The sequence below is a fragment of the Triticum aestivum genome, chromosome 2B (assembly GCF_018294505.1).
Source record: "Triticum aestivum cultivar Chinese Spring chromosome 2B, IWGSC CS RefSeq v2.1, whole genome shotgun sequence".
Classification (NCBI taxonomy): Eukaryota; Viridiplantae; Streptophyta; class Magnoliopsida; order Poales; family Poaceae; genus Triticum; species Triticum aestivum.
Genome location: NC_057798.1, coordinates 198,348,808 through 198,375,621, shown reverse-complemented (window position 1 = coordinate 198,375,621; position 26,814 = coordinate 198,348,808). Strand labels below are relative to the sequence as shown.

Here is a 26,814-nt window from a genome sequence, read left to right as displayed (position 1 = left end):
GATTACTACTTAGCACACGTAGGGCGGACCTTAAGAGAAATACTAATTGAATGACAAGCTACATGAGAAGAGCTGGATCATCCTGTAGAACAAATTAGCCTATCTTCACCATTGTGCACTATGCACAACGCCATAAAAGTTGCTCAAGCACTAGAACGAAAGAAAATGGCTAAGGGGAAGAGGGGGAATGAGAGGGGAGGAGCTATGAGCTGGGGTGGGGGTATTTTTTCCAGAGGGAGCTCCACATCTCCATGAGTGAGTTCTAACTAGTAGCCATGTTGCACATGAAACAAAGTCGTAAGAATAGAGAAGCATGATAGGTGAAAGAGGAAACGCAGGATGGTCTGCATGTTGCATTTAAACCGGTGGTGCATGCCGTTAGCCGCCCGTTGTGTATAGATGAACGACTCTTGTCAGCCTGGTCGGACATGGTCACTTCAAACTGTGAAATGCACATATCCAACAAGTTATATGAATACGACAATGCATCACACACAACGAACGGATGTGATACCAGCCTCGCGTGGCATCATGTCCACTCGTAATTCGTCATACTCCTATTGTGACTGATGCTCGAGCAACACCACACCTGCTAGCAAACCAACTGTGCATTGCATGCAAATTGCAAGCAGCGAACAGCCACCTACCTGCAAACTACGCACAACAAAACGCTGCGAGATCAGGCTTGAAAACGTGACGGCGTCCCTCCCACAGCAACGTCAAAAGCGGTCGCACCGAGAAGGAGAGGCCAAAGCCACCTCGCACCAGTCAGTCCAACTCCAACGCGCCGCACCCGAGTGAGAGCCCAAGCCCCTCTTCCATGGCGGCGCCAGTGCCGGGGCCGGAGGTGTTCGACGTCGTCATCTTCGGGGCCTCGGGCTTCACCGGCAAGTACGTCATCCGCGAGGCGCTCAAGTTCCTGCCCCCCAACGCCTCCCCGCTGCGTTCCCTCGCGCTCGCGGGCCGCAGCCGGGACCGCGTCGCCGCCGCGCTACGCTGGGCCGCCGCGCCGGGGCCCGCCCCCGACGTCCCCATCCTCGTCGCCGACGCCTCCGACCCGGCCTCCCTCGCCGCGGTCGCCGCGCGGGCGCGCGTCCTGCTCTCCTGCGCAGGGCCCTTCCGCCTCCACGGCCGCCAGGTGGCCGCGGCCTGCGCCGAGGCGGGGGCCGACTGCCTCGACATCTCCGGCGAGCCCGAGTTCATGGAGCGCGTCGAGGCCGACCTCCACGAGGTCGCCGCCAAGAACGGGTCGCTGATTGTCTCCGCCTGCGGGTTTGACTCCATCCCCGCGGAGCTCGGGTTCCTGTTCAACTCCAGGCAGTGGACGCCGCCCTCCGCGCCGGTGAGCGTGGTCGCCTACGTCAACCTGGAGTCAGACAGGAAGATCGTCGGGAACTTCGGCACGTTTCAGTCGGCCGTTCTCGGCGTGGCCAACGCCAGCGAGCTGCAGGCGCTGCGCCGATCCAGGCCAAGGCCGGCGAAGCCCAGGGTGAGTTACTAAAATTCTCGCATTGTAGTTTCGGAATTGATTTACTTATTTCATCACAGCAATCTGCTTGGACGGTAGTGATTCATGAGGCTGAGGCTGAGGGGATTAACAGTACGCCGTCATAGGGATGAAACTAGGACAAATCTAGACGTGCTCTAGTAGTCTAGTTAGTGCACATCTAAGTGACTATCAACATAAAAAGAGAAGGAAAAAGAAAAGAGAAAATACCCGCACGAATCTCTGCGTACAATCAATGACATATAACTTAGATGTGCAAAACTTAGATGGCACATCTAGATGTGCTTTAGCAAACCCATAGAAACTAATACATTCAGTTAGAAGGAGGATTTATGTCTTTCCTTATCCTTGACTTTCATGATAAGCGCACATACCATAACACTGCTAATTGACAGCTTTGTTAGGCCAGATCCCTGATCCTTGCCTTTGCACCTACGAAAATCCTATTTCTACATAAGACTTTTACGAAAACTGTACGTACTAGTTCTTTTTGAATTGCAAGTACCCCATGGTTATAGCTAGCCATCGGCAGATTGAACCAGAACGTAATGTTTTTTGTAGAATCTGTAAATAGCATTGCTCTGTTAGTTATCATAAAACTGGCACTTTCTTTATTATAAAATCCAGTTATCTGTCTCAGAACATTTGGATTTTCTTTCTAAGTGCCAATTTTGGACCACCTACAAAGATGTACTCCCTCCGTCCCAAAATAAGTTGTACCAAGTCCGCGACACTTATTTTGGGATGGAGGAAGTATGTACTATGTGTGCTGGTATAGTGTACTACTAGCACTAGAAAATACAATCTAAAAGTTATTGATGCAGGTCGAGATACGACGGAATATGTGTGGCATAGTTTCTTATTATATACTCCCTCCGTCGAAAATACTTGTCATCAAAATGGACAAAAAGGGATGTATCTAGAACTAAAATACATCTAGATACATCCCCTTTTATTCATTTTGATGACAAGTATTTCCGGACGGAGGGAGTAACTAAGAAGGCGGACGGTTATAGCTAGATAGAGACTTACAGACGATAGGGAGGACACAAATCTAGTTGCTTGTCTTCTATCATTAAGAATGAATATACACTACTGCTAATGCCTGTGCTATGTATGGTCTAGGGGCACTTGTGGTCGTGGACAACCTGGTATTGTTAGTTTTGCCTTTTTATTTTCTTGCAAGAAAACTATTGCCTACTCCTGACCGTCGCCTTACTGCTGATGTCTGGGTTATATATGGTGTTTGCGTACTTGTGTACAACCTGGTATAGTTCTGTTTCTTTATTGTCTTAGAAATAATAGATTGCTTACGCCTGATCATCACCTTTGTTTGAAGGCGTCAAAATTTTATATGTAGTTCTTTTGTTCGGCCGTGTATGTTGTGCTAACTGGCTGCTCCAATAAGGACTATAAAATCAAGCTGACATATACTCCCTCCGTTCCTAAATATAAGTCTTTCTAGAGAGTTCACTATGAACTACATACGGATGTATATAGATGCATTTTAGAATGTGGATTCACTCATTTTGCTCCGAATGTGGTCCATAGTGTAATTTCTCCAAAGACATATTTAGGAACAGAGGGAGTATCATGGACCAACTACTAGCTACTGAATAATTCTTAAGCTCAGATTAACATTGGTCTTCTCACATATGAATGGTGTCTGCCATGCCTTTTGTTGTGTAAATGTATGTGCTACACTGCTACTTCATGAAGAATGGGTATTTCTAATGGCTAATATTACCCCTTTGCCATTTTGTTGGTAGTAATTCACTCCACATTTGCCTTGCTTGCCCTTAATAATGGATTCATTCTTTCATTTGGGGCCCGTTTGGATTGGATGTAAATTTTGTGTGGTTGATCTAAATACCGATGCCCACACAAATTTTTGTGTGGCTGAATGTTTTATAAAGACAAAGCAAAATGGGTTGGCTTCGGCAATGCCACAATCTGAATTCAACTTAGGCCCATTATTTCTAGCTGCCCCCATCTTTGTTGTGATAGATTGGACATGTCATATAGAATATTCAATATTCTTAAATGTTTTGTAGCAAGTCATAGTGTAAAGATCCTAGCGAAAATGTCTACCACATTTGTTATAGCTTTTGAATCTGTGAATCCAATGTGTGATGAATTGGCGAAACTATGATGGAATCAAATTTTTATTGGAGAATGATCATTTGATGCCAAGGTTTCTCCTTCTGGGTAGATTCCGGGGCCTGCACCTCCCAAAGGATCACTGATCGAGCATGACTAGGCATTAGGATTGTGGGTGGTGAAGTTACCTTCTGCTGACACAGTGGTTGTGAAGAGAACCCTAGCAAAAGTGACAGAGCATCCTGAGGGCCTTCCTGGTGTGGATGAAACCTCAGAATTTGTGGACTGCAGGAAGGAATTCTGGTCCTCTATCAAACCTGCACATTTTGGTGTGAAGATCGGCACCCGTTCCATCCTGGGCCTTGTGCGGTGGCTGTGTACTGGACTTTTCATCGGCATCCTTGGGGGTTTCTCCCTGGGTAGGTCTCTCTTGCTAAAATTCCCCGAGTTCTTCTCCCTTGGGTTGTGTAGAAAGACTGGACCAACAGAAGACGAGGTGAACAACGCCTCGTTCAAACTGTGGTTCGTCGGCCATGGGTACAACGATTTGGCCCGTGCATCAGAGCGTGGAACCAAGCCAGACATGGAGGTGGTCACCAGAGTTTCAGGGCCAGAGATCGGGTACATCACCACTCCGATCGTCCTCGTCCAGTGCGCCCTCGTCCTGCTGAGGCAGCGAGCCAATCTGCCGAAAGGCGGGGTGTACACGCCGGGCGTCATGTTCGGCCCCACAGATCTCCAGAAGCGTCTCGAGGAGAACGGAGTGTCGTTTGACCTCATCTCCACAAGGACCCTCCCTTCAGATTAACAAAAAGGCTTGTGCTTCCTGAACCTGATCTGTGGTGTTCTTGGACAATCAGTCTGCTTTCTTTCATCATTAAACCAGCTATCACCTGAGTGTCGTATGTGAAATAAGACAAGACAGTATTACTACCGCGCCTGAAAGAAAGAATAGGATGTGCTTGTGTAATGTGAATCGTATGGGTAAAATATATCACAAGTGTCTATGAAATCCCATTGTTCGCTTTCCTCTTCCTTGTGTTAGCGGCAAGGTTCTCCCCCACCCCCATCATCAGAAGCTGCCCTGACCTTTCTTGTGATATAATCTTCAATATTGTTAAATGTTTTATACTCCCTCGGTTCCTAAATATTTGTCTTTTTAGAGATTTCAAATGGACTACCACATACGGATGTACATAGACATATTTTAGAGTGTAGATTCACTCATTTTGCTTCGTATGTAGTCACTTGTTGAAATCTCTAGAAAGACAAATATTTAGGAATGGAGGGAGTAGTAACTAGTAAGTCGTGGAATAAAGATCCTAGCGAATATGTCCACCACATTTGTTATAGCCTTTGAATCCCTGAATCCAATGCCTGCGATGATGAGTTGGTGAAATTATGATGGAATCATTCTTTTATTGTATAATGATCACATTTGATGCTAAGGTTTCTTCTCCCTTTGTGCAGATTCCGGGGCCTCCGCCTCCCAAAGGATCACTGATTGAGCATGACAAGGCACTAGGACTGTGGGTGATGAAGCTACCTTCTGCCGACACAGTGGTTGTGAAGAGAACCCTAGCAAAAGTGACAGAGCATCCCGAGGGCCTTCCTGGTGCGGACGAAACCCCAGAATTTGCGGAGCATAGGAAGGAATTCTGGTCCTCTATCAAACCTGCACATTTCGGTGTGAAGATCAGCAGCCGTTCGATCCTGGGCCTTTTCTTGTGGCTGTGCACTGGACTTTTCATCGGCATCCTGGGGGGTTTCTCCTTCGGCAGGTCCCTCTTGCTGAAATTCCCTGAGTTCTTCTCCATCGGGCTGTTCAGGAAGACCGGGCCAACAGAAGAGGAGGTCTGCAGCGCCTTGTTCAAAATGTGGTTCATCGGCCGCGGGTACAGCGACTCGGCCCGCGCATCAGAGCGTGGAAGCAAGCCAGACAAGGAGATCGTGACCAGAGTTTCGGGGCCTGAGATCGGGTACATCACCACCCCGATCGTCCTCGTCCAGTGTGCCCTCGTCCTGCTGAGCCAGCGGGCCAATCTGCCGAAGGGCGGGGTCTACACGCCGGGCGCCGTCTTCGGCCCCACAGATCTCCAGAAGCGCCTCGAGGAGAATGGGCTGTCGTTCGAGCTCATCTCTACGAAGACCCTCCCTTGAGATTAACAGGCTCGTGCTTCCTACACCTGATCTCATCGTTAAACCAGCTATCTGCCGCTGCTTCTCTACCACCTGTCACCTGAGTGTCTAGCAGGCTCAATGGCCTTATACTACGTATTTGTGAAGAAACAGTGTCCTGTATGCTGTGTTTATGTGAAGTAAACCGTACTACTACTGTTATTACTAGCGCGCATGAATGAAAGAAAGAATAGGATGTGGTCGTGTAATGTGAATCGTATGGGTGAAACATACGTATAATAAGCGTGTAGTCCCTGAAGGGAAGAAATGTTGTGACGTTAGTTCAAGATTGATGTGGAACCTGCATGTCTATCTCATCCTGTTTGCGCTGTCTGCTGGAATTCTGGAACCGGCATTCTCACAGCATGGTCAGATTTGCAGTCCAATGTTTGATCCAAGGGCGATGGCTTACCGTGGGATGAGTATCGGACGACACATTTGTCCTGTAGCAGTTCTAGGAAACTTATCTCATCTGTGTGTAGGTGGGTCGATCGAGCCAACACGCGCGAGCGGCGCCTTCCTGCCCGCCCACACGCGCTCGGCAGCAACCTTCCTAGACCGGAGGAAAGCAAAACGGAAAGGTTTTGGTTGGGTACTTGCGAGGAGGAAGCCAACAGCGGCGCGCCGGGCAGTGAGACAGCGGCGACTCACCTCACCAGACCAGCCGTGCACGCCTCGCCTTATCCCGTTCCAGTAGTGCAGTGTCCCCTACGGATCCGATACGGGACGACGCCATGATGGAAGACGTTCGCGTCGCGTTTTGGATCATGATGATCCGTGAGCTTTCTGTTGAGACCGCGCTTTTGCCCTGCCCCCCATGGCCATGGATTGAGCACCGACCCACGCGCTTTACCAACGGCTTTGTAAAAGACTTGGACGGTGTGTTTCCATGCTAGTACCATGTGCATCGCAAAACAGCCGTCCATCGCAATCTCTGACCGCTTGCCGCCTTTGGTCTCCATGAACAGCGGCCATGGTGGACCGTGGACTCATGGTCCAAGACAGCGACCGCCCGATCGCACCAGGCCAAACAAAACCAGGAGGTTGTTGCGCACGCACACGGTCAAAGTTGCTTTGCCACTACACAACTCCATGTGTATTATATCGGTTTTTGCTATTTATTGGGTACCTGAATTTTTTTGTTGCGTTAGTCACTTTTTTCTTCTTCTTTTTTTCTTCCCGAGCGCGCAAGATGGGGAGGCCGCACCTCACCGGAGAACCAACCACACTATCTATTTTAGGGGAAGCTATAGCTTCGTTTTTTAGGTGGAAGCAACAACCCTATTATCCAGAAATAAGAGAAGGATGGATGTACAAGCCTCCTCAGAGATCAGCGACTCTCGGCCGTCGGATCGATTTGCTTGATGCGTTTCTGGGCTTCGGATCAAGATTTGGATGAACCCGGGCCGTCGGATCCGAGATGAACAGCTGGAATGAATAGTAATGGCAGCAAAATGTAAATACCGTGCCCCCACCGGGGTATTTTGGTCATTCTGCGTACAGGCGTATAAAAACCAACACCTCCCGTGGACAGCTCCTCCCGCACTCGTGCAGCATCCCGATCTTTTTCCTCGCGTAGCTCCCTCTCCTTCCCATCCCAACCCTAGCCGCCGCTACCTAGCAGGCCCTGCGGCCGCCGCCGCGCTACCCTCCTTTCCTCCCCGTTCCTCTCCAGCCGCCGAGCTCGCCGCCACCGCTGCACTCCGGCCAGATCCGCTCCTCACGGCTGCGAGCACTCGCGCGCGACCCCTCCCCGTGGCTAGGGTTTCGGCCGCCTCCAACTCCGGCGAGGTGAGCTCTCCTCTTTCCTCGATTCATGCCCTCTCCTCTCCCCTTCTTCCGTCTCTCCCCGCCCCACTCGCTTATTTCTTCGATTCGGTGCTGCAGCCACCATCCTCCCATGGACGAGGACGACCACCACGGCCCGCACATGGTCGAGCTCGCCGTCGTCTGCTCCGGTGCGGTGCTGGGCCAACGACCTCCGCTTCTCTTCTCCATGGACAAACTTCAAAAGGCAACAGCAAGCCATATCAAGGGAGGGGATTGAAGTCACCCCACTTCAAATCCATGGGCGCCATCCACAAGAACCGGACATCTTGGCACTGTTGTTGGCGGAGGGCGACGTAGATTTGCGAGCCTTGTGGCGCAGGTAAAAATTCCTCACTCCTTTTTCTCTTTTCGTGTCTTCTTATTTCCCATGAGAATATGAGTATTTGCTGCTCCATCCCTTAATTTGGGAGAGAGATAGCTAGAACTTGTTGAAGTGAGCATATGAATATTTGCTGCCCCATCCCTCAATTTGGGAGAGAGATAGCTAGAACTTGATGAAGTCAATTATAAAGAGTAAATTGCTACAAGAGGGGAGGTATAGGTGCCTTGTTCTGAACCCAGGGAATTATCTAGAGTCCCATTCAAATTCCCAGGCATGTAACTCAATGATTCAACTCCAACTATATGGTACTATAGTCCCTTCTTTAGGTGATCTTCGGCTAGCTGCATGTTGGGATATCACTGCCTCCTAACGAGCTCCAGGCTTTAGTGTTTTATTTTGATGGACCAATGTGCATCTTCTCCGAGATAGAAAATTAGGGGGAGTGATAGCTCTTGGATAGTATAGCCATTATGATAGAATAATAAATAAAAATGTCGGTTAATGGCTTATTGCACTAGTCTTAATAATAGAATTTCAGCATTGTAAGAACACCCAAACATGCTCGTGGAAACACCCAAACATTCATATGAACAAGTACATTGGAATTGTTTATCTCAGTGCATCAGAATTGTTTCTTTGGTGCTGACCCTATATGAAAATATTGGATTGTGTAAATACTGCATCACATAGTTTTTTTGTCGATAAACATTTTTTGATGTATAAGCACTACCAAATCAGATTTTGCCAGACTAAGAAATCTACTGCTCGCTCCAGTTTGGTTGTAGTTCTGGATCAGGCTTTTAATTGTTTCCTATTGCTTGTTATTTAATTGTTTTCGTATCTGGGCTACTAAAATTAGTCTACTTAAATTGTCTACTTAATTATTACAGGCCATTGCCTGAGTCCAGGAAAATTATGTAGGAAATTCCATGCAGACATGCTAAGCAGAAAGTGAATCTTTCTGTTGCAACTTTGTTTGCAAGTAATGATAGAGAATTGTTGTGCTGCAGAATGAAACAAATTTTTGTAAGCAATCTGCTATGCATAGGGTGCTTCTGCTCTATCCCAACATGAACAGAAACTTCACCCTCTCCTTGAACCTCCCCCTCTCATTACAAAATTGAAAAATTGGTCCATACAAAGAAGTGATCACCACGTTGAGCCATGACAAATAGCTAAAATCAATCTAAATCATGAAATGGTGTATTTTTTGATATCCTTGAAGTCCCCGAGGATCAGATTTGGTATCACATATATTTTGTGTGTCATCATTTATCAGTTCAAAAATTTTAAAATCGTGTCTAATCAGAGCTGAGTACAAGCTAGCAATCTCAAGGATAGATGCCATTCTAGGTTTTGTTGCCATTTTCAGGTTTGAAGCAGTGTTCAAGAAAGCGTTTTGAAGCAACGCTTAAGCGCGATTAAGCGCTGAGCGATGGCAAAGCGCTTCGCTTTTGTCCTAAGCGGTAGATTAAGCGTTTTTTATTTAAATTTGACCAAAATTTGGCAATTTTTGTACTACTTCTGCTGGTCTGCTTGTGCAATAATGGCAATATGCTATTTATCTTATTACTAGGCTATGTTCAAGAACTATTTCCTTCATATTTTGGCAAAATTCTGTCCACATGATATTTGTTAGGTTACGTCTATTTGAACTGAACTGCATTTTAGTTGTTATTTTGCTTGCTATGCGAACCTGATATGTATTTGCTATTGTGTGAACTGTATTTCAGATGCTACTTCAATTACCCATGTGCCAAGCTTCCTATTTTCATGTGTATATCATTCAAAATCTGTCAAATTCTAGCCAATTTCAAAAAACGCTTAAGTGCGATTAAGCTGCGCTTAAGCGCTCATTGCTCTAAGCTGTGGCCTTCCGCTTCGCTTACGCTTTCCGCTTTCTTGAACATTGGTTTGAAGTAGAATCAACACATTGCCGGTTGCTTTTGTATATGCCATGTTCTGTTTCTTGGTTTTTACTTTCTGCTTGATAGCTTGTTTCAGTTTGGACGGGGCCTCGACGCGCTCATCTCGGTATCCTCGCCCCGGGTCTTCATCTTCCCCATCTCCGTCGTGGCGACGCGGGGCGAGGGCGACGAGGGCAGTGCCGGGTTTGACGCCGGACGGGGCGGCAGGGGATGAGGGCGGCACCGTGTTCGACGCCGGGCTTAAGTACCTTGAGGCCGTCAACGACAACGTGCTCGTGTATCCTAGGTTCATCACGGATCCTTTCACGGTTAGTGCCTCCCTCTATTTTCACCCGATTTGAGACTTCTTTTTGCTTGGATTTTGCAACAGTTGTTTACTGTCAGAAGAATCACATGACGGGCAGATTTCACTAGACACGATTCTCCGGCGGGTAGCTGCACACAACCACAGGAGGAGGTGGTGTTGTGGAAGAATACGGCCTGGGCAAAGCCATACTCTTGCATCTCTTTCAACTGGTAAGATGTTGCCTTCTCTCTCAATCCTTTTGTCGATTATTAAGTTCAAATTTCCATTGTTGTAATTTAAATGCCTCTGAATCTGACGAGCAATGCTAGGAAAGTGAGTCAATAATTCATAGAATTATTCCCCAAACATATGCTTGATTAGCGTACTACAGCTAGAAGAACAGAAGAAAAATTGTTCGGGGCAAGTGGTTTGATTGCTTGCTTGTGTAAAAAACATGCGGATGCATATGGCTGTTGCCTTTCCTGTGTGCCTACAGCTGCTGGTAGTAGCAGTATAGCCTCCCTCCCTCCCTCCCTCCCTCCCTCTCTCTCTCTCTTGTGTGTGTGGGTGTGTGTGTGTGTTCAAATTTGCTGTTCATATGCCCAGGACTCTGCTTTTTGATATAATACTGAGATTCAAGTTGTGGTTTCCTACTTTATCTACATGATATGTGATTTGCACTGCATCAAATTGAGGGAGTCTTAATATTGTTTTTGTTGTTGGTGCAGGTATGACATGGACATTTGTATGATGGTAGACAGGCACCTTAACGGAAGTGACTTATTGAGCCTCGCTGCCACCTGCCGTTGGTTTCTCCGGCTCCTCATGAGGTTTCCTGCGTTGTTAATCAAATATTCTGATTATTTGTTTTGTTTGATAGTTCACCAAATACCCAAATTGTAATTTCAGGAGCCATTTATTTTCTTGTGATAATATAGTTGATCTACAAGCAGCAAGCAAAATTGTTGTTAAAAAACTTATCTAAAGGCCAACATGAATCATTAAGACTGTCAATTGAGACTGGGCCATACCTTTTCCAGGTCAAGGTATGTATTTACAGTACATGATACATTTTTGCTTTCATCAAGATGAGGATACTGTGACTCTTTGTGTGCGTGCGTGCTTGCCGGAGGTGTTAAATCAGTTAGATCTGCCTTGCCTTGCCTTGCCGGAGGTGCCCGGAAGAGATTCCCTGAGCATGATGAGGTTTTAGGCTCAAGACAATGTAGATTCATTCTTGCTTTAATTATGAATATACGTCGACTTATAGGGAGCTTTCTATAACATTCTTGCTTTTACTCGGGTTGGATGGGTTTGTTGTTTTAGACTATAATTATGAATATACGTCGACTTACAGGGAGCTTGCTCGCTCTTCAGTTCTTTTAGCTACGATCGTGGTCCGGTCTGTAGTTCCTGTCTGCAATCCCTAAACAAATCCAAACGAGTGGTGCAACGCAATACACCTTATATTTCGGACTTTTTCTCAAAAATCTATACACCTTATATCAAGGAACGGAGGGAGTATATTATGATCATGCTATCTCTGCTTGTGTTAAAGGAGCCCTTAATGATACTTAGCTCTAAATTTTATTCCCTCCGTCCGGAAATACTTGTCGGAGAAATGCATAAAAATGAATGTATCTATAACTAAAATACATCTAGATACATCCATTCATCCGACGAGTATTTCCGGACGGAGGGAGTATATACTACTTGCTCTTCAACAACTGTATATACTATGAACGGTCTGGTCTTGTTTTGTTCATAGCTTGCTTCACGATAGAGTTGAATTATTTCTGAAAAAAGGTTATTCCATGTAACACCTTGGGTTTCCAGTTTTGTTGATGGTAGTGATTGTGCAGGCACTTTGGTACCTGAGAGCAAAGAGGAGGGTGAGAAGGTGAGAAGAAATGAAAGAGGAAGAAGAGGAACAAGAAGAGCAAGGAAGACGTTGCCTGGGTCGATCGGCTGGAAGATTGAAGGTGTTGCAGAGCCTGCTACCCAATTCCAACAAGGTCACTCCATTTTTCCTTCTTTCTTTGTCGCTGAATTTGGTGCTCCTGCGTTTATGTTTGTGATGAAATTAATGGGTTCATGTTTGCATTGGTCTGCGGGGTTAGGCATCAATTCTTGATGGGGCCGTTGAGTATCAGAAGCAACTGCATCTCCAAGTATAAGTCATTAAGCATGCCTGGATTCATTTGGATGATGATCTCAGTTTGAGGGAGATATCGGTCTCATCGATGACACATGCAAGTAAAATCTCTATGATCAGGGGTCCAGTTGGGTCCAGTGCTTAGTTAATTTCTCAAGATATTAATGCATTTTTGCATTCTGGGGTTACAATGGCGAGTAATAAACAAGACAGACCATGCAGATATGAACTTTGTATTCTGGGATTGTGCTAAATTTCATGCTTCTGACTCCAGAAATGCATTTTTTTCATGTACCTTCCATTTAGCTAGAAACTTGGGATAACAAAGGGAACTTTCTCACTTTTTCCGCTCTTCTCAGATTTTAGATTGGGCATATAGACATGTGTGTCACAGATTGAATTTGAATTCGAGTATAAGATTAAAATGGGGAATAGATCATTGTGCCATGTTCAAAATTAGAACTATAGGGAAGAAGGAAAATTATCAATTAGGATGTTGTGTTGTTTCTGTGTAAATATATGCCATGCTAACTTGATGGTTAATATAGGTGTGTAGGATAATGTCACATTTCCGTTGCAACCAATAACTTTCTCAGATTTGATCAGTTCTGTGAATCAGTTGAACTACCAAAGCAACCACTAGCATCATTTTTATCGAAATTTGTTTTCGTTTACTCAACTTCCTATTCGTTCCTTTTGTATGCTGAACTGAAAGTAGAACTGGTTAAGCACAAGGGCTTGAATTGGTTGAATACATATGAACCATATCATAGGAAGAGATGTTGTGCTAGCTTTAGACAATGCACATTGTTCAGTTCATATATGGTTCCAATAGTTAAATTCCATATCACATGTTTGTCCAAGGCAAAAAATATTAGTAATACCACATGTATACAGTTGTTGTTTATTCACATGTTTCTGCTTCCATTTTCTTGCCAGCAAGCAACACTGACCTCACACGTCTACTACTCGTTGCATTTGCTATATTGATTTACATTAAAAAAATGGCTATCATGTATGTGAAGCTTTCTTCTGCTATAAAGGGCTCTCTAGGCTTAATATCTTTATAGGATAATTGAGTTATTGAATCTAAAGGCATATAATCAGTTCCCAACTGATGTATATATATATACATTTTTTTCATCCTCAAAATAATGTCACTTACATGCCTTGTCCTACATTTCTGATGTTGCTGAGGAGGTTCAGTTCTTGCAGGCGGGGTAAAACTTGAGTTTTTACCATTTGTCAGAGCGGAGGTTTTTCTGGGGTTGTGCATGTCGAGCCTGTTTGGCTGTTTATGAGCAGGCTACACTATAGTCGATCAAGCCCTTGCAAGATAGTAATGCATTTTTGCATTCTAGGTTACAATGGCGATAATAAACAAGACGACCATGCAGGTATGAACTTTGTATTCTGGGATTGTGCTAAATTTCATGCTTCTGACTCCAGCAATGCATATTTTTTTCATGTACCTTCCATTTAGCTAGAAACTTGGGATAACCGAGGGAACTTTCTCACTTTTTCCGCTCTTCTCAGATTTTAGATTGGGCGTATAGACATGCGTGTCACAGATTGAATTTGAATTCGAGTATAAGATTAAAATGGGGAATAAATCATTGTGCCATGTTCAAAATTAGAACTATAAGGAAGAAGGAAAATTATCAATTAGGATGTTGTGTTGTTTCTATGTAAATATATGCCATGCTAACTTGATGGTTAATATAGATTTTGTATGGTTTGTCTCAGATCTGATAGAGAAGAGACCCACCCCGGTGACCTCCTACAACCATGGTCGATGGCAGCCCTAGCAACGTGACTCGCGGTCACAGGAGAAGGATCTCCGTACCCTACCAAGCTCGCTGGAGACGGATCCATAGGAGCACAACCAGCAGCTCAAGTAGTTTTACCCGCGCAACCATCCTGCTAATTTGCTGGACCTGAAGAATACCGACGAGTCGACGGACACAGGACGTTCCTGCAGGCTGTATGTTCTTGTTCTGTTTCTCACTGTCTTCTATTCCTAATTCAATTGCTTCTCAAATAGTTTGTGTAGACTGTATGGTTTGATCATTCACCTGAAGTGACTTTGTTGCACTTTTGATGATTTTTTCTGTATCTGAACTTTTGAATTTTGTACGAATGTGAAAGTCTTGCAACCAAAATAAAAGTACAGGGATCGTGTGCAATTCACATGTTGTGTTGTCTTTTGCCCTGAACAACTAGAGTTAGTTGTCGCTTATTTGTTGTTTGGGCACGACAATATTTGAGGACGACCATAATGTTGGCTGGCGTCCGTGGTAACCATCGGAACAATCTGGGGAATTTGGGAAGAGATGTCTTAGTTAGATATCAACTGCAAAAACGGTATGTTGTCAGTGTACATTCACTGTATCTATAGGACCATGCTGTTGTGAATCATGTATTAAACGAGGCGTACAGTTCACACATAGATATTATTTTATTTTAGAGTAATACAGAATTCTTGCTAACAAGTAGTGGGGATTTTGGTCATTGCTCGTATTACTAAATCCTTATTGATCGATGCAACTTTGTTGATTGTAGATGTCCTCCGAGCCTCGTGAAATCATGAGGACAGAAGCTTCCGTGCCTACTTCAACTCTGCAGGACCAATGAAGCTTGAAGTTTACAAGTTGGGGGATGCCAGTGATACTGATCTTGCACGCTGCTTGCTGCTGTCTACTTGATGTTTTTAAATTTAAGTCAAATTAAGCGTCATGTGTCGTTAAACTTTAGTTATGTCCAGTCTTGCGATTTTGGTTCGTGTGCCTGTGTGCTAAACTACTGTTGGATCTTGGATGCTATGTTTTGAGTCAAGATATGATTATGTACAATCTATCTATTGTTAAGAAACGATGAGCAATCAGGTTTGTTTCGATAAAAGGAAACTATGGACTATTTTTTTAGGCGAGGAAAATGGAGACTTCTCACTGTGCTGCCAGGAGCGGCGGTGCAACAATGGTGTTGCACGAGATTGAACCAAAGGAAGCTGATCATCACTGTTCTGAAAGGCATTTCTTCTTTTCACCTTCGCTGCTTGCTAATAGAAATTATTTGTCTTTGCTATCAGGTCCAGGGGACAAAATTGTTGATTTCTTTTGCATACTCAGATTTTCCCTTCCGCCGGCGAGTTTATCCTTAGCCCTATTCCTCTCTCTCTCTTTGTGTGTATGTTTGATATGTTATGTATTCTAATTAAGTTTAGTTTTATTGATCTAAATTATTTCCATGTCCATGGAATATACATTCTCTGCAAATTTAGTTTGGCCTTTTTCTTTTGAATATTTTTAATCCTACTGAGATTTGTTTGAGGCCATATAGGACAGGCTGCAAAGGACAGCTTTTGCTGAGATTTGGCTCATGCTATTTAATCATATTGCTTGTATAGTTGCTGAAGATGCCATCTTCTGTACCATGACTAAATGACTGATGACATGTCACCCTTTTGTTGTTCATGTTGTTTACTAATGTTTTCAAAAATCATTTTATACATGTTCATATTTCATACTGGTGAGTACTAATCATAACATTACTGATCAGGTAATCTAAACCATCCAAAAACTGCAATCTGCATCATTTTTTATCACATGTAGTATACAATGCTGGACATCTTAATAATCCAACTGCGCATTCAAAGTATTGTATGAATAAATCGAAAAGAAGTGCTGGATCTTGGAGAATGATATTACAAGATCTTTTTGTTTGGTCAATCAGAACACACCAAGTAATTTGTGGTGTGCTTCAATTTGTATTTCAATATTTGAATGCTCATGGCATGCATCCATGGTTCGACCCTACTTTTTGCGCCATCGGTGCAATGGCACTTGCAACAAAATCAGACCCCTCCTATTCTGAATCATTTTATTATCTTCTCACATGATGTATAGACGATTACTCATACTACCTTCTTCTTTGTCATCAGCCTACGGTGATGGAAAAAATCAAAATCCCAACAAAAGTGTTGTTCAATGCCATGATTCAATAACTAGGCCTCCCAACTGCAGTCTACTCAACACATGAAGCAGGAGCAGTTGGTATAGACGCAACTATTCACTTCTATCCCTCCAAGCATCAGCTTGACAACAATCTTCCAAGACAATCAATATCAATCCATGTATCCAACAACCTAGAAGATGCTGAAGACCAACTAGCAAACGAAGCTCTCAAGTACATGAAGAGCATCCACAATAAAGTGTTGCAGGACATAAGCTACGACAAGATGCAGCTACTCCAACAAAAGTGTGAAACTCTTGAGCATCAACAGAAAGAAAAGGAAAACCTAATAGACTCTTTTAGCAACAGCTGGAGACATAGCCTCAGGGAGATCACATGACAGCAAAGGAGCTTTACCGTATAATAGATAGCAACTTCACACGGCTGGATCAACATCCAAAGATAATGATCTGAATCATATATTGCCGCAAGTAAGATATGTTGCTGATCGTCTCACTGATATAGCCATGCAATCAGAGTATGAACTCCAACAAACAAACAAGTACTACTGGAGCCTGGATGATGATGTTGAAAGAATTTCTGTTATGAACAATGCAAACATTCAACCCCAGCCACTACGAACAATTGCAGCACCGATGGTCCACCAAGCATAAAGCCCATGAGATGAATCTCTCCCTGTCTACCTTCCTTCCTAATAGCATTGTAAATATTCTATCGTAAGCTACTTAGAACGCTATGTATGATGAATAATCCATGTGTACCAATCTGCCCCTTAATATATTTATGTTCACTCTTTTCGTACTTGGCTTACTCTCGCCCCTTGAGCCATCGGCGCGACGGGTCTATCTTTTAATCTTTTCTCCGGAGGCTATCTAATATTTGATGATTGCTATTTCTACAGATGGAGTTCAATCTTGTGTCCCTGCTTCGTCAGGGAAATACCATTTGGCGTATCCGTGTGTATGTCTCACGACTATGGCAACACCGGCGGCACACTGCTCTTCCGGCCGCCCCTGAGCCCACGTGGCTCGCCGGATCATGCGCAGCCCCAGAGCAGCACGCAGCTCGCCGGTCTGATTCGTGCCACCCACGCCAACCTGAGATCCGCCTCTGCAGGTATGAACTCCCCTCCAATGTCCTCTTCTCCTCCATCCATTATTTCTCTATTTTGTTCAACTTGTTAGCCAAAGGGTCCAGATTCTTGCCATGATTGATTGTTAGTCTTTGTACATGAATGGATTAAGATGTGATGTGAGACGAGAGCTAGCAACAAATGTGCTTGTTCTACATATAGGTGCACTTCTTTAGTTGATGCTTGTTACAATATTGAAACCATGTCACTCTTTACTGCACTAGGACATGATGGCCAGATCGTCGCGAGCCCCTACCCCGACCCCAAGGTTGCTGGCAGCGTCAACCCTGATGGCGAGGTCACCGTCACCCCCAACCTTGACGCCCAGGTCAGCAGAAGGTACATTTGATTGCTGGTACATTTGTTGTCTGAAGGTCCAAAGTTTTTAAATCTAACTGAAACCAAAGCCTTGTGATTTATCCAACTGAAGATCCAAAGTTTGTAGTTAAAATGATAGTTAGGTGGTACAAGGACCGGCATCATGTGTACCTCATTCATGTGGATACTAAAATGTACTCCCGTCCGCTATTTTGCTAGGACTTCTTTGTTCTCTTTCTTAATGCAGTCGTTGATAAGATAATTTTTATAATGTTGTAAAACCGTAGAGAACATATGTTTCATAGTCAGTAGAATTGAGAACATTGTACATTGTACACCCTGTGACGTTAACAAAGATGTTCTCAGTTCTCCTTAATTTGGTCTGCCTAAGCCATAGAAAATGTGTCCACTGCCTAATCAGGTGTTTAGTAATTCATTTTTAGAGTGTGGATTTTGTTTTGTCACATTAGTAAAACCAGTAGCACCGTGGATCATTTTGGTACTGCTAAAATTTGGTCTTCCATAAGAGAATGGTTTGTGAACAACATTTTTATTTTGATGGATCTATGGAATTGATTTTAACAACATTGTGGACCTGAACTGTTGTATGACAGGGTTAGTATTGGTTGCCTATTCTCACCAGCCAAAAAATTGTACAATGTACTAATAAAGGGAAAACATCCGATCAACAATCAAGAGTGTCTCGTGACAAAGTTTTGGATTTGCATCTGTCACCTACTATGTAGAGTATCTATTTGAAACATTACAAACCCCAACATTGGTCTTTCCATTAACTGTTTCACTAACACCTAGAGTTGGTACTGGTCTTTACATGAAACAAAGAAGTGTTGATCGTATTGTATATTGCAGAAGGTAGATTAAGTGAGGTGGCCTACTTTCTCACTACTTATTTGCTATTGACTTTCTTAACCATCATCCTATGCCTTCATGTTTGTTAGGGTTCATATTTTGTTGCATTAACTAAAGCGCCGTGTTTTGTTATTTTACTCCTCTGTTCATTTTTATAAGGTGTGGATGGAGTGACAATAACTACATGTTGGTCAAAGATTGAAAGAAATTCTCCTTTAAATTAGGTTGGTCAAAGACATGTATGTTTCCTTGGTCTACAGAATGTCAGTTTACTAATCGTGCTAAACCTTTCCAGGAATATGTTGCTTGATGTTGGTTTATTAATCTTGCCTTCTTGATAGTTCTTTCTTGGTCACTGTAGATGTCTATTGTCGTAAAAATGTTGAGATATCTTCTCGAGGAATATGGTTTTTTCTTCACTTTTAGGCCAATGCTACTGAACTTTTCTTTTAGCGACGAGGAATTTCAACCGTCCTTGGCGAAGTACTGCTATCTGATTGTCACTAGCCTCCTGTGTAAATGCTTCGCTTTCAATATTTTGTACTGTCTTGCTGCCTATGTGCTACTCAAGCCTGATCTATTAAACATTACTTGGCCTATTCCTTTGTGCATGTGCCTCAATTGTACTCTGTGATATGTACTTTGATTGGAAAATTCACGAGGTTAAAGATTTGCATTGCTTTTGGTGTTGAACGGTGCATTGATTACATACTTCAGGGCGTGCTTCTTACTGATTTAGCATTACATGCTTGACAAAAGGTTAGGACCGGCACCCTCGCGCCAAGGTGCGTTGCCGATCTAGTCTATATTAGGATAGGAGGTGCGGGGGGTCACCAGAGTTGTTCATCGCTTAAGGGATGGTTGGGGTAACGGCCAATAAACTTACGGGTGGAGGTCAGGGCGATGAGCCAGTGATAACCGCCGTTAAGAAGGAGGATGAAGAACCAAGAGGTAGGGGAGAATTGTTAAAAAAAAGAGGTAGGGAAGGTAAACAACGACTACATGCTTCTGACCGTTGGATATCGAGGCCTAAAGCATAAGAGCATCTCCAACGGCGGCGGTAAATATCACGCGCGCGGGGGAAACCTGTGTTTTAGCGCGCACGCTCCAGAGGGCGCGGGAAATTCCGACGCGCGACGCGCGAAAAAGCGGCCCGACACGCACTATAAAATGCGCGCGCTCGAGCCGGCCCACTGCCCCGCCGCCGTCCCCTTCTTCCTCGCATCCAGCGCCCCGCCGCCGCGCCCTTCTCCCGACGCCTTCTCCCCTCGCTGTAGCGCCCTTCTCCCGACGCCTTCTCCCTCCGCCGCCGACATGCCGTCGCGCGTCTGGAGCAGCACCGACTACCGCGGCGTCCGCATGCGCCCCTCCGGCATGTTCAATGCGGAGATCCGCTCCGACGGCGTGCGTCTCGGTCTCAGGACGTTCAAGACCGCGCACCCGCCAGTGCGTATGATGCAGCGGCGTGGCGCCTCTCGAGGCCACGCTCGCAGATGAATTTCGACGATGCGCGGACGTGCCAGCAGGTGCAGGACCTCGCGCCTCCGCCGCGTCTAGTAACCAATGTGGACTGTCACAAACACCGTAAAGCGGCATCTGAAGGAGTCCTGGATTATGGGGTCCTCGGACAGCCGGACTATATGCTTATGCCGGACTGTTGGACTATGAAGATACAAGATTGAAGACTTCGTCCCGTGTCCGGGAGGGACTCTCCTCTGCGTGGAAGGCAAGCTTGGCAATTCAGATGTGTAGATCTCCTTCTTTGTAACCGACTCTATGTAACCCTAGCCCCCTTCGATGTCTATATAAACCGGAGGGTTTAGTCCGTAGGACAACAACAATCATAATCATAGGCTAGCTTCTAGGGTTTAGCCTCTACGATCTCGTGGTAGATCAACTCTTGTAATACTCATATCATCAAGATCAATCAAGCAGGAAGTAGGGTACTACCTCCATAGAGAGGGCCCGAACCTGGGTAAACATTGTGTCCCCCGCCTCCTGTTACCATTAGCCTTAGACACACAGTTTGGGACCCCCTACCTGAGATCCGCCGGTTTTGACACCGACATTGGTGCTTTCATTGAGAGTTCCACTGTGACGTCGAAAAAGGTTTGATGGCTCACCTTGTTATCAAGAACAACATCACCTCTGAGGGAGCCTTGGCTTCAAGCCAAACCCTCCGACTAGGCGGCTTCATTATGACCGCCCGTTCAGTGGCCGCGCTGACGATGACTTCTCGAGTCATCAAAAACAGCCTCCACGTCAGCTCGGAATACGCCGAGCAGATGGATCCAATGGAGCTCTCATCCTTGAACGAGCTCTTAGATCGCATCGCCGCCTTGGGAGTCGCTATGGACTATGATCGGATTGGGCTTAAACCCGATCAAAGAGAGATTGACTCTCCGCCAGTCACCCATCAGATAACGGTGGTGGAGGAACAATGCGGCGATTCTTCCTCTATTCTGAGGACGAACTATGTCCGAATTCCCGAGCTCTCTGAGCCGGATACCCGTTCGCGGGAGGACATGACCCAAACCCCGAACTTAGAATCGGGCAGCGGGCCAGAAAAATTGGGTAACATCCCGGAACCCGAACTGCCGAGCTCGGAAGTTCCCCTGGGTCTTAGATCGGGTCAAGGTTAGGACTTAAATCCACCCATCCACCCAGATACAAGCGATCTTTCCCACATTAGACAACAATCCCAAGAGACAATACATCACTTTTGGGCCAGATTCCTCCTTGTAATGAGCAAGGTCAAGGACTGTCGCGAGGAAGACACAATCTCATTCTTTCGCAAAAATTGCACGGACAAGGGAATTCTCAACGCCATAATTCGCCGTAACATAGCACACTTTGCTGACTTGGTGGCCATAGTACAGAAGTACTATGCAATGGAAAGCGCCTGGAAAACCCAAGCAAAATTCTGGGATCCTCCGGCTCTCACAGAACCCTCCGCTCGAACTAAAAGGGCATACTCTTTGCAAGTCACCCGATTCAATTACAAAGAAACTAAAGCCCACTACAGGGCGTGGAACCGTATTGGAGGGATGGCTCAATGGGCCATGCAAAATTCATACCACGCCGGATACCATATCAACACATAGCCTTAGAGCATGTTGGATACTTCGGCAGGTGGCCAAGAGCGGCGAGGATCTCCTCGATAACAATGTCGCAGAGCATCATCCCACAGAAAACAACTATACAGTTTTGACAGTCTTCGAGACTTTCGCCTCAAATAACAGGCGCAAGAGAGCACTCCGCAGCCTCGCCGAAGTCTGCCGCGCTGCAGTAATAAATCCATGGAACGACACGGCCATAACATTTAATGCCAGTGACGAACCTCAATTCTGAATAGTCCGAGCACCAGCCGCTTTGGTCCTTAGTCCAATTGAGGACGGCTTTCGGCTTGCTAAAGTGCTCATGGACGGTGGCAGCGGATTAAACCTCATCTACGAGGAAACTCTCAACAAAATGGAAATAGACAAGAGCCGCATTGAGCAAAGCAGCACGACCTTCACAAGAATTATCCCTAGTCGGGAGGCACGATGTGCGGGAAAAATCACACTCAATGTGGTATTTGGCACGCCAGAAAATTACAGGTCCGAAGAAATAACATTCCAAGTGGCCCCGTTCAGTAGCGGATACCACGCCCTTTTAGGGCGGGACACATTCACAAGCTTCCAAGCTATACCCCATTACGGGTACATGAAGCTCAAGATGTCCGGGACCAATGGAATCATCATGCTAGCTAGTGATCCGGACGTAGCACTCCGCGCCGAAAATAAAACCGCTGCCCTCGCCCTTGAGGCACTATCCAAAGCCCTCGCGCCAGAAGACTAACTGCGCTGCGCTCCACAGTGGACAAGGACGACGTGGTACTCGGCAAATGATCCAAGTCCACATCTTTCAAACCAGTGGACGAGATAGTCAAATTCCAAGTCCACCCAACGGACTCTACAAAAACAGCATCCATCGGGGCGTAGCTGAACCCCACAATAGACACCGCATTGCGGGCGTTCTTGCTCGAGAATTGGGACATCTTCGCCTGGAACCCTTTAGACATGCCAGGTATCCCACGCAGGCTGGCCGAGCATAGCCTAAACATATTGAAGGGATACAAGCCGGTCAAGCAGACTCTTCGGCGCTTTTCTGAACCTAAACAACAAGCCATGGGAGAGGAGCTAGCCAAGTTACTCGAAGACGGATTTATCAGAGAAATAAAACACCCGGACTGGCTAGCAAACCTGGTGATGGTACCAAAGAAGGACAAATCCTGGTGCCTATGTGTCGATTTCAAGGACCTTAATAAGGCTTTCCCCAAGGATCCCTTCCTTCTCCCCTGCATCGATCAAATCATCGACGCAACCGCAGGATACAATTCACTGTGCTTCCTCGACGCATACTCCAGATACCATCAAATCAAGATGGCGGAGTCCGATCAAGCCGCAACGGCATTCATCACTCCATACGGCCCCTTCTATTTCAATACCATGCCTTTTGGGCTAAAAAATGCCGGAGCAACCTATCAACGCATGATTCAGACATGCCTGGAAAAACAAATCGGCAAAACAGTTGAGGCATACGTAGACGACGTGGTCATCAAGACCAGACACGTCGAATCCTTAATAGACGACCTGAGGCTCACATTCGACAATCTCCGAACATATGACATCAAGCTCAATCCAGAAAAATATGTTTTCGGTGTTCCTGCCGGAAAGCTCCTAGGTTTCATTGTTTCCAATAGAGGAATTGAAGCAAATCCAGCCAAAATCCGAGCTTTGTCACAGTTGGCTACCCCAACAGACCTCAAGCAAATCCAAAAATTAACGGGATGTGTGGCTGCCTTAAGCCGCTTTATCTCCCGATTGGGAGAAAAGGCACTGCCTCTCTATCGCCTTCTTCGACGCACCGAACACTTCGAGTGGACGGATGCGGCCACGGCCGGATTGGAAGAAATAAAGGCCCTCTTGGCGGACAACCCAATCCTAGCCGCACCAAATATCGGCGAACCCATGCTACTATATATAGCCGCAACGCACCAAGTTGTAAGCGCAGTGCTCGTCGTCGGACGAGAAGAGGACGGACATAAGTTCCCAATCCAAAAGCCGGTGTACTACGTATCCACGGTCCTCACACCATGCAAGTCACGGTACCCACATTATCAAAAAATAGCATACGCGGTCTTCATGGCATCCCGAAAACCACACACTACTTTCAAGAGTGTTCGATCACGGTGGCCTCCGAAGTACCACTCAACGATATAATAAATAACCGCGATGCCACGGACCGGATTGCTAAGTGGGCCATCGAGCTCCTCCCGTTCGACATCATATATAAACCACGATGAGCCATTAAGTTGCAAGTACTGGCCGACTTCGTTGCCGAATGGACAGAAGCTGAACTCCCTAAAGAGTACGGCGCATACTCCAATTGGATCATGCACTTTGACGACTCTAAGATGCTGGCTGGTCTGGGAGCGGGTGTTGTCTTGACATCCCCCACCGGAGATACAGTCCAATACGTACTCCAAATACTATACACGGACTCCAACAATGCAGCCGAATACGAGGCTCTGTTGCATGGTCTTCGGATGGCAGTCTCCATGGGCATCCAATGCCTAGAAGTGCGTGGGGATTCGAACCTAGAAATATATCAAATAAATGGAGACTTTGACGCCAAGGACCCAAAAATGGCGGCCTATCGTAATGTCATCCTCAAAATGTCAACTCGGTTCGAGGGGCTCGAATTCCATCATGTGGTCCGAGAAAATAATCAAGCGGCAGATATCCTCGCCCGCATCGGCGCCAAGTGCGACCCCATCCCACCTAATATCTTCTTGGAAAGGCTGTTCAATCCATCCGTGTTGTGGCAAGGGGAGACCGGCAATACTAGTCCGAATCCGATCACAACCCCAGATACCGAACAAACTGACATAATCGGAGGCTCCGCCACCGAAATAACACCTTCGGCCCACGTAACCATGGCTGCCATCGCCCCGTGGACCAAACCCTTCTTAGCCTACTTAAATAGGCAAGAACTCCCCGAGGACCAAAATGAGGCACGTTGCATTGTGCGGTGCTCTAAAGCCTACAAGGTCCACGAGGGAGAGCTTTATAAGAAAAGCGCTACCGGAGTGCTCCAAAGATGCATCTCCGAAGAGGAAGGGCGGCTGCTCTTGGCCGAAATTCACGCTGGACTCGGCGGCCACCACGCCACAGCTCGGGCCCTTGTAAGCAAGGCCTTCCGTACAGGTTTCTACTGGCCGACATCCCGAGCAGACGCACAGGACCTCGTCCAACATTGCGTCGGTTGCCAGCTTTTCACAAAGCAAAGCCCTATGCCCCTGCCGCTCTGCAAACAATCCCCATAACTTGGCCCTTCGTGGTCTGGGAGCTCGATATGGTCGGACCCCTTAAAGGAGGAAGCCATAAGAAAAAAAATACTTATTGGTCATGGTGGACAAGTTCACCAAATGGATAAAGGCCAAACCAGTTAAAATGGGCGAATCCGGACCAGTGATATACTTCATATCAGGGGTTGTACACCGTTACGGTGTCCTCCACAGCATCATCACCGATAATGGCTCAAACTTCACAGCTGATGAGGTGAAAACTTGGTGCGGTAACATGGGCATTAAGCTCGATTACGCCTCTGTCTATCACCCCCAAACAAATGGTCAAGTTGAACAAGCAAATGGTCTTATTATGAGCAGAATAAAACCTAGACTAGTGCGATCCTTGAAGGAGTCAGATACGCACTGGGTCGAGGAGCTCGACTCCGTACTATAGGGACTGCGGACCACACCGAATCGCACTACCAGATACACACCATTCTTCATGGTGTACGGTGCAGAAGCGGTATTGCCCTGCGATATAATTCATGACTCACCTCGGGTGCTCATGTATGAAGAGAGAGAAGCCGAGCTCGATTGGCAGGACAACCTAGATGCCCTGGAGGAGGAGCGCGACGTCGCAAAAGCCCGTTCCGCATTGTATTAGCAACAGGCTCGAAGGTATCAAAGCAGAGAAGTACGGGCCAAAACTTATAACATTGGAGAACTCGTTCTACGCATACCGGAGAAGAAAAAGGACAAGATCAAGCCCAAGTGGGAGGGTCCCTTCATCATTGATAAAGTTCTCACCGGAGGAGCGTACCGCTTGCCTGATGCATCAGATAATCGACTAGAGCCGAACCCATGGAACGCGACCAGACTCCGAAGATTCTACGCCTAGCGTCAGACTCTGTGTTCATCTCCTTACCTCCGCCTTTTTAAATTATATCCTCTCTCTTTTTCTTTCTTTCCTTTTCATATATAGCCCTAAAAAGCTTCAAGTGTGACTCGTTTACACAATTTTGACGCGCTATGCGCGCTAACTATACCTGGGGGCTTCTTATACAGAAGCTTAATATAACTATTTTCCGGGCTTCATGCCAACTGCATATGTGTAACTTTTCCATATGTACCTTTTCTTCGCCATTATATGCATCGACATGACTTAAGTTTTGGCCAAGCTGGGTTGCCTGGCTCCTGTGTTTATGCCCTATGTTTTTTACCTATTACAATATAAATCCCCAGATGTTTTGTATCCCGCATCTCTGTTCGCAGTTCGGACATGCACATTAATGCATGTGTACCCAGGGAAAGGAACCCTTAACAGAACTATTCTCTCTGGAAGATGTTTCCTACTATCCATGTAATATAACATAGCTAGTTGGGTACTTGTCTGTTCAAGCACTTATGACCCCTACGCCCGGTTTCCACGCGTACCCGGATTTACATAACTGAGCGGGTATTCGGATACACTTCGGACTGTCGGGTCCGGAGGCTGAAGCGAAAAGGTCCGCCATGACAAATGATTTACAATTCGGCTAGGGACAAAATACGTCCACTAAAGTACATAGTCACTTAGAATGGCTAAATTCTTCTTCTATACCATCCAACAGGCTGTCTAGCCTACAATCCCGTTGGGAATACTTTGCGGCTAATCCTACCTGGTCATATACCAGACTAACGGGAATTTCTTTCCCATCTAACCCTACAGGACCGACTAGGGCCATGTGATTCGGGTCAACCTTGGTGTACCGCGTCTTTACCATGGCCCAGGCTTCCCTCGCACCTTGTCGGCAGGTCGATATCTTCCATAGTTGGAAGCGCCGCTGTGCTCCCTTGAGTAGCTCTAGAAGCTCCCCCATGCTTCTTGGCGGGGAGGCGGACG

The 26,814-nt window shown here is 45.9% G+C and overlaps 1 protein-coding gene across 16 annotated transcripts; it reads left to right on the top strand.

Moving 5' to 3' along the window:
* The first annotated feature begins 713 nt into the window (after positions 1 to 713).
* Positions 714 to 15,177, top strand: LOC123044337 (probable mitochondrial saccharopine dehydrogenase-like oxidoreductase At5g39410). Of its 16 annotated transcripts, none has more exons than XM_044467053.1 (12): positions 714 to 1,489; positions 5,078 to 7,576; positions 7,673 to 7,934; positions 9,932 to 10,173; positions 10,270 to 10,381; positions 10,880 to 10,981; positions 11,061 to 11,197; positions 12,014 to 12,166; positions 12,272 to 12,407; positions 13,522 to 13,703; positions 14,053 to 14,290; positions 14,869 to 15,177. In XM_044467053.1, exons 1-2 carry the CDS (start codon positions 821 to 823, stop codon positions 5,765 to 5,767), a joined length of 1,359 nt encoding a protein of 452 aa, XP_044322988.1. In that variant the 5' UTR covers positions 714 to 820; the 3' UTR covers positions 5,768 to 7,576; positions 7,673 to 7,934; positions 9,932 to 10,173; positions 10,270 to 10,381; positions 10,880 to 10,981; positions 11,061 to 11,197; positions 12,014 to 12,166; positions 12,272 to 12,407; positions 13,522 to 13,703; positions 14,053 to 14,290; positions 14,869 to 15,177. The 16 variants fall into 16 exon arrangements, with proteins under 16 accessions (XP_044322988.1, XP_044322992.1, XP_044322985.1 ...); XM_044467057.1 differs by having other exon boundaries at positions 13,513 to 13,703; XM_044467050.1 differs by having other exon boundaries at positions 9,942 to 10,151; positions 10,236 to 10,381; positions 12,014 to 12,407.
* Positions 15,178 to 26,814: the final 11,637 nt, after the last annotated feature.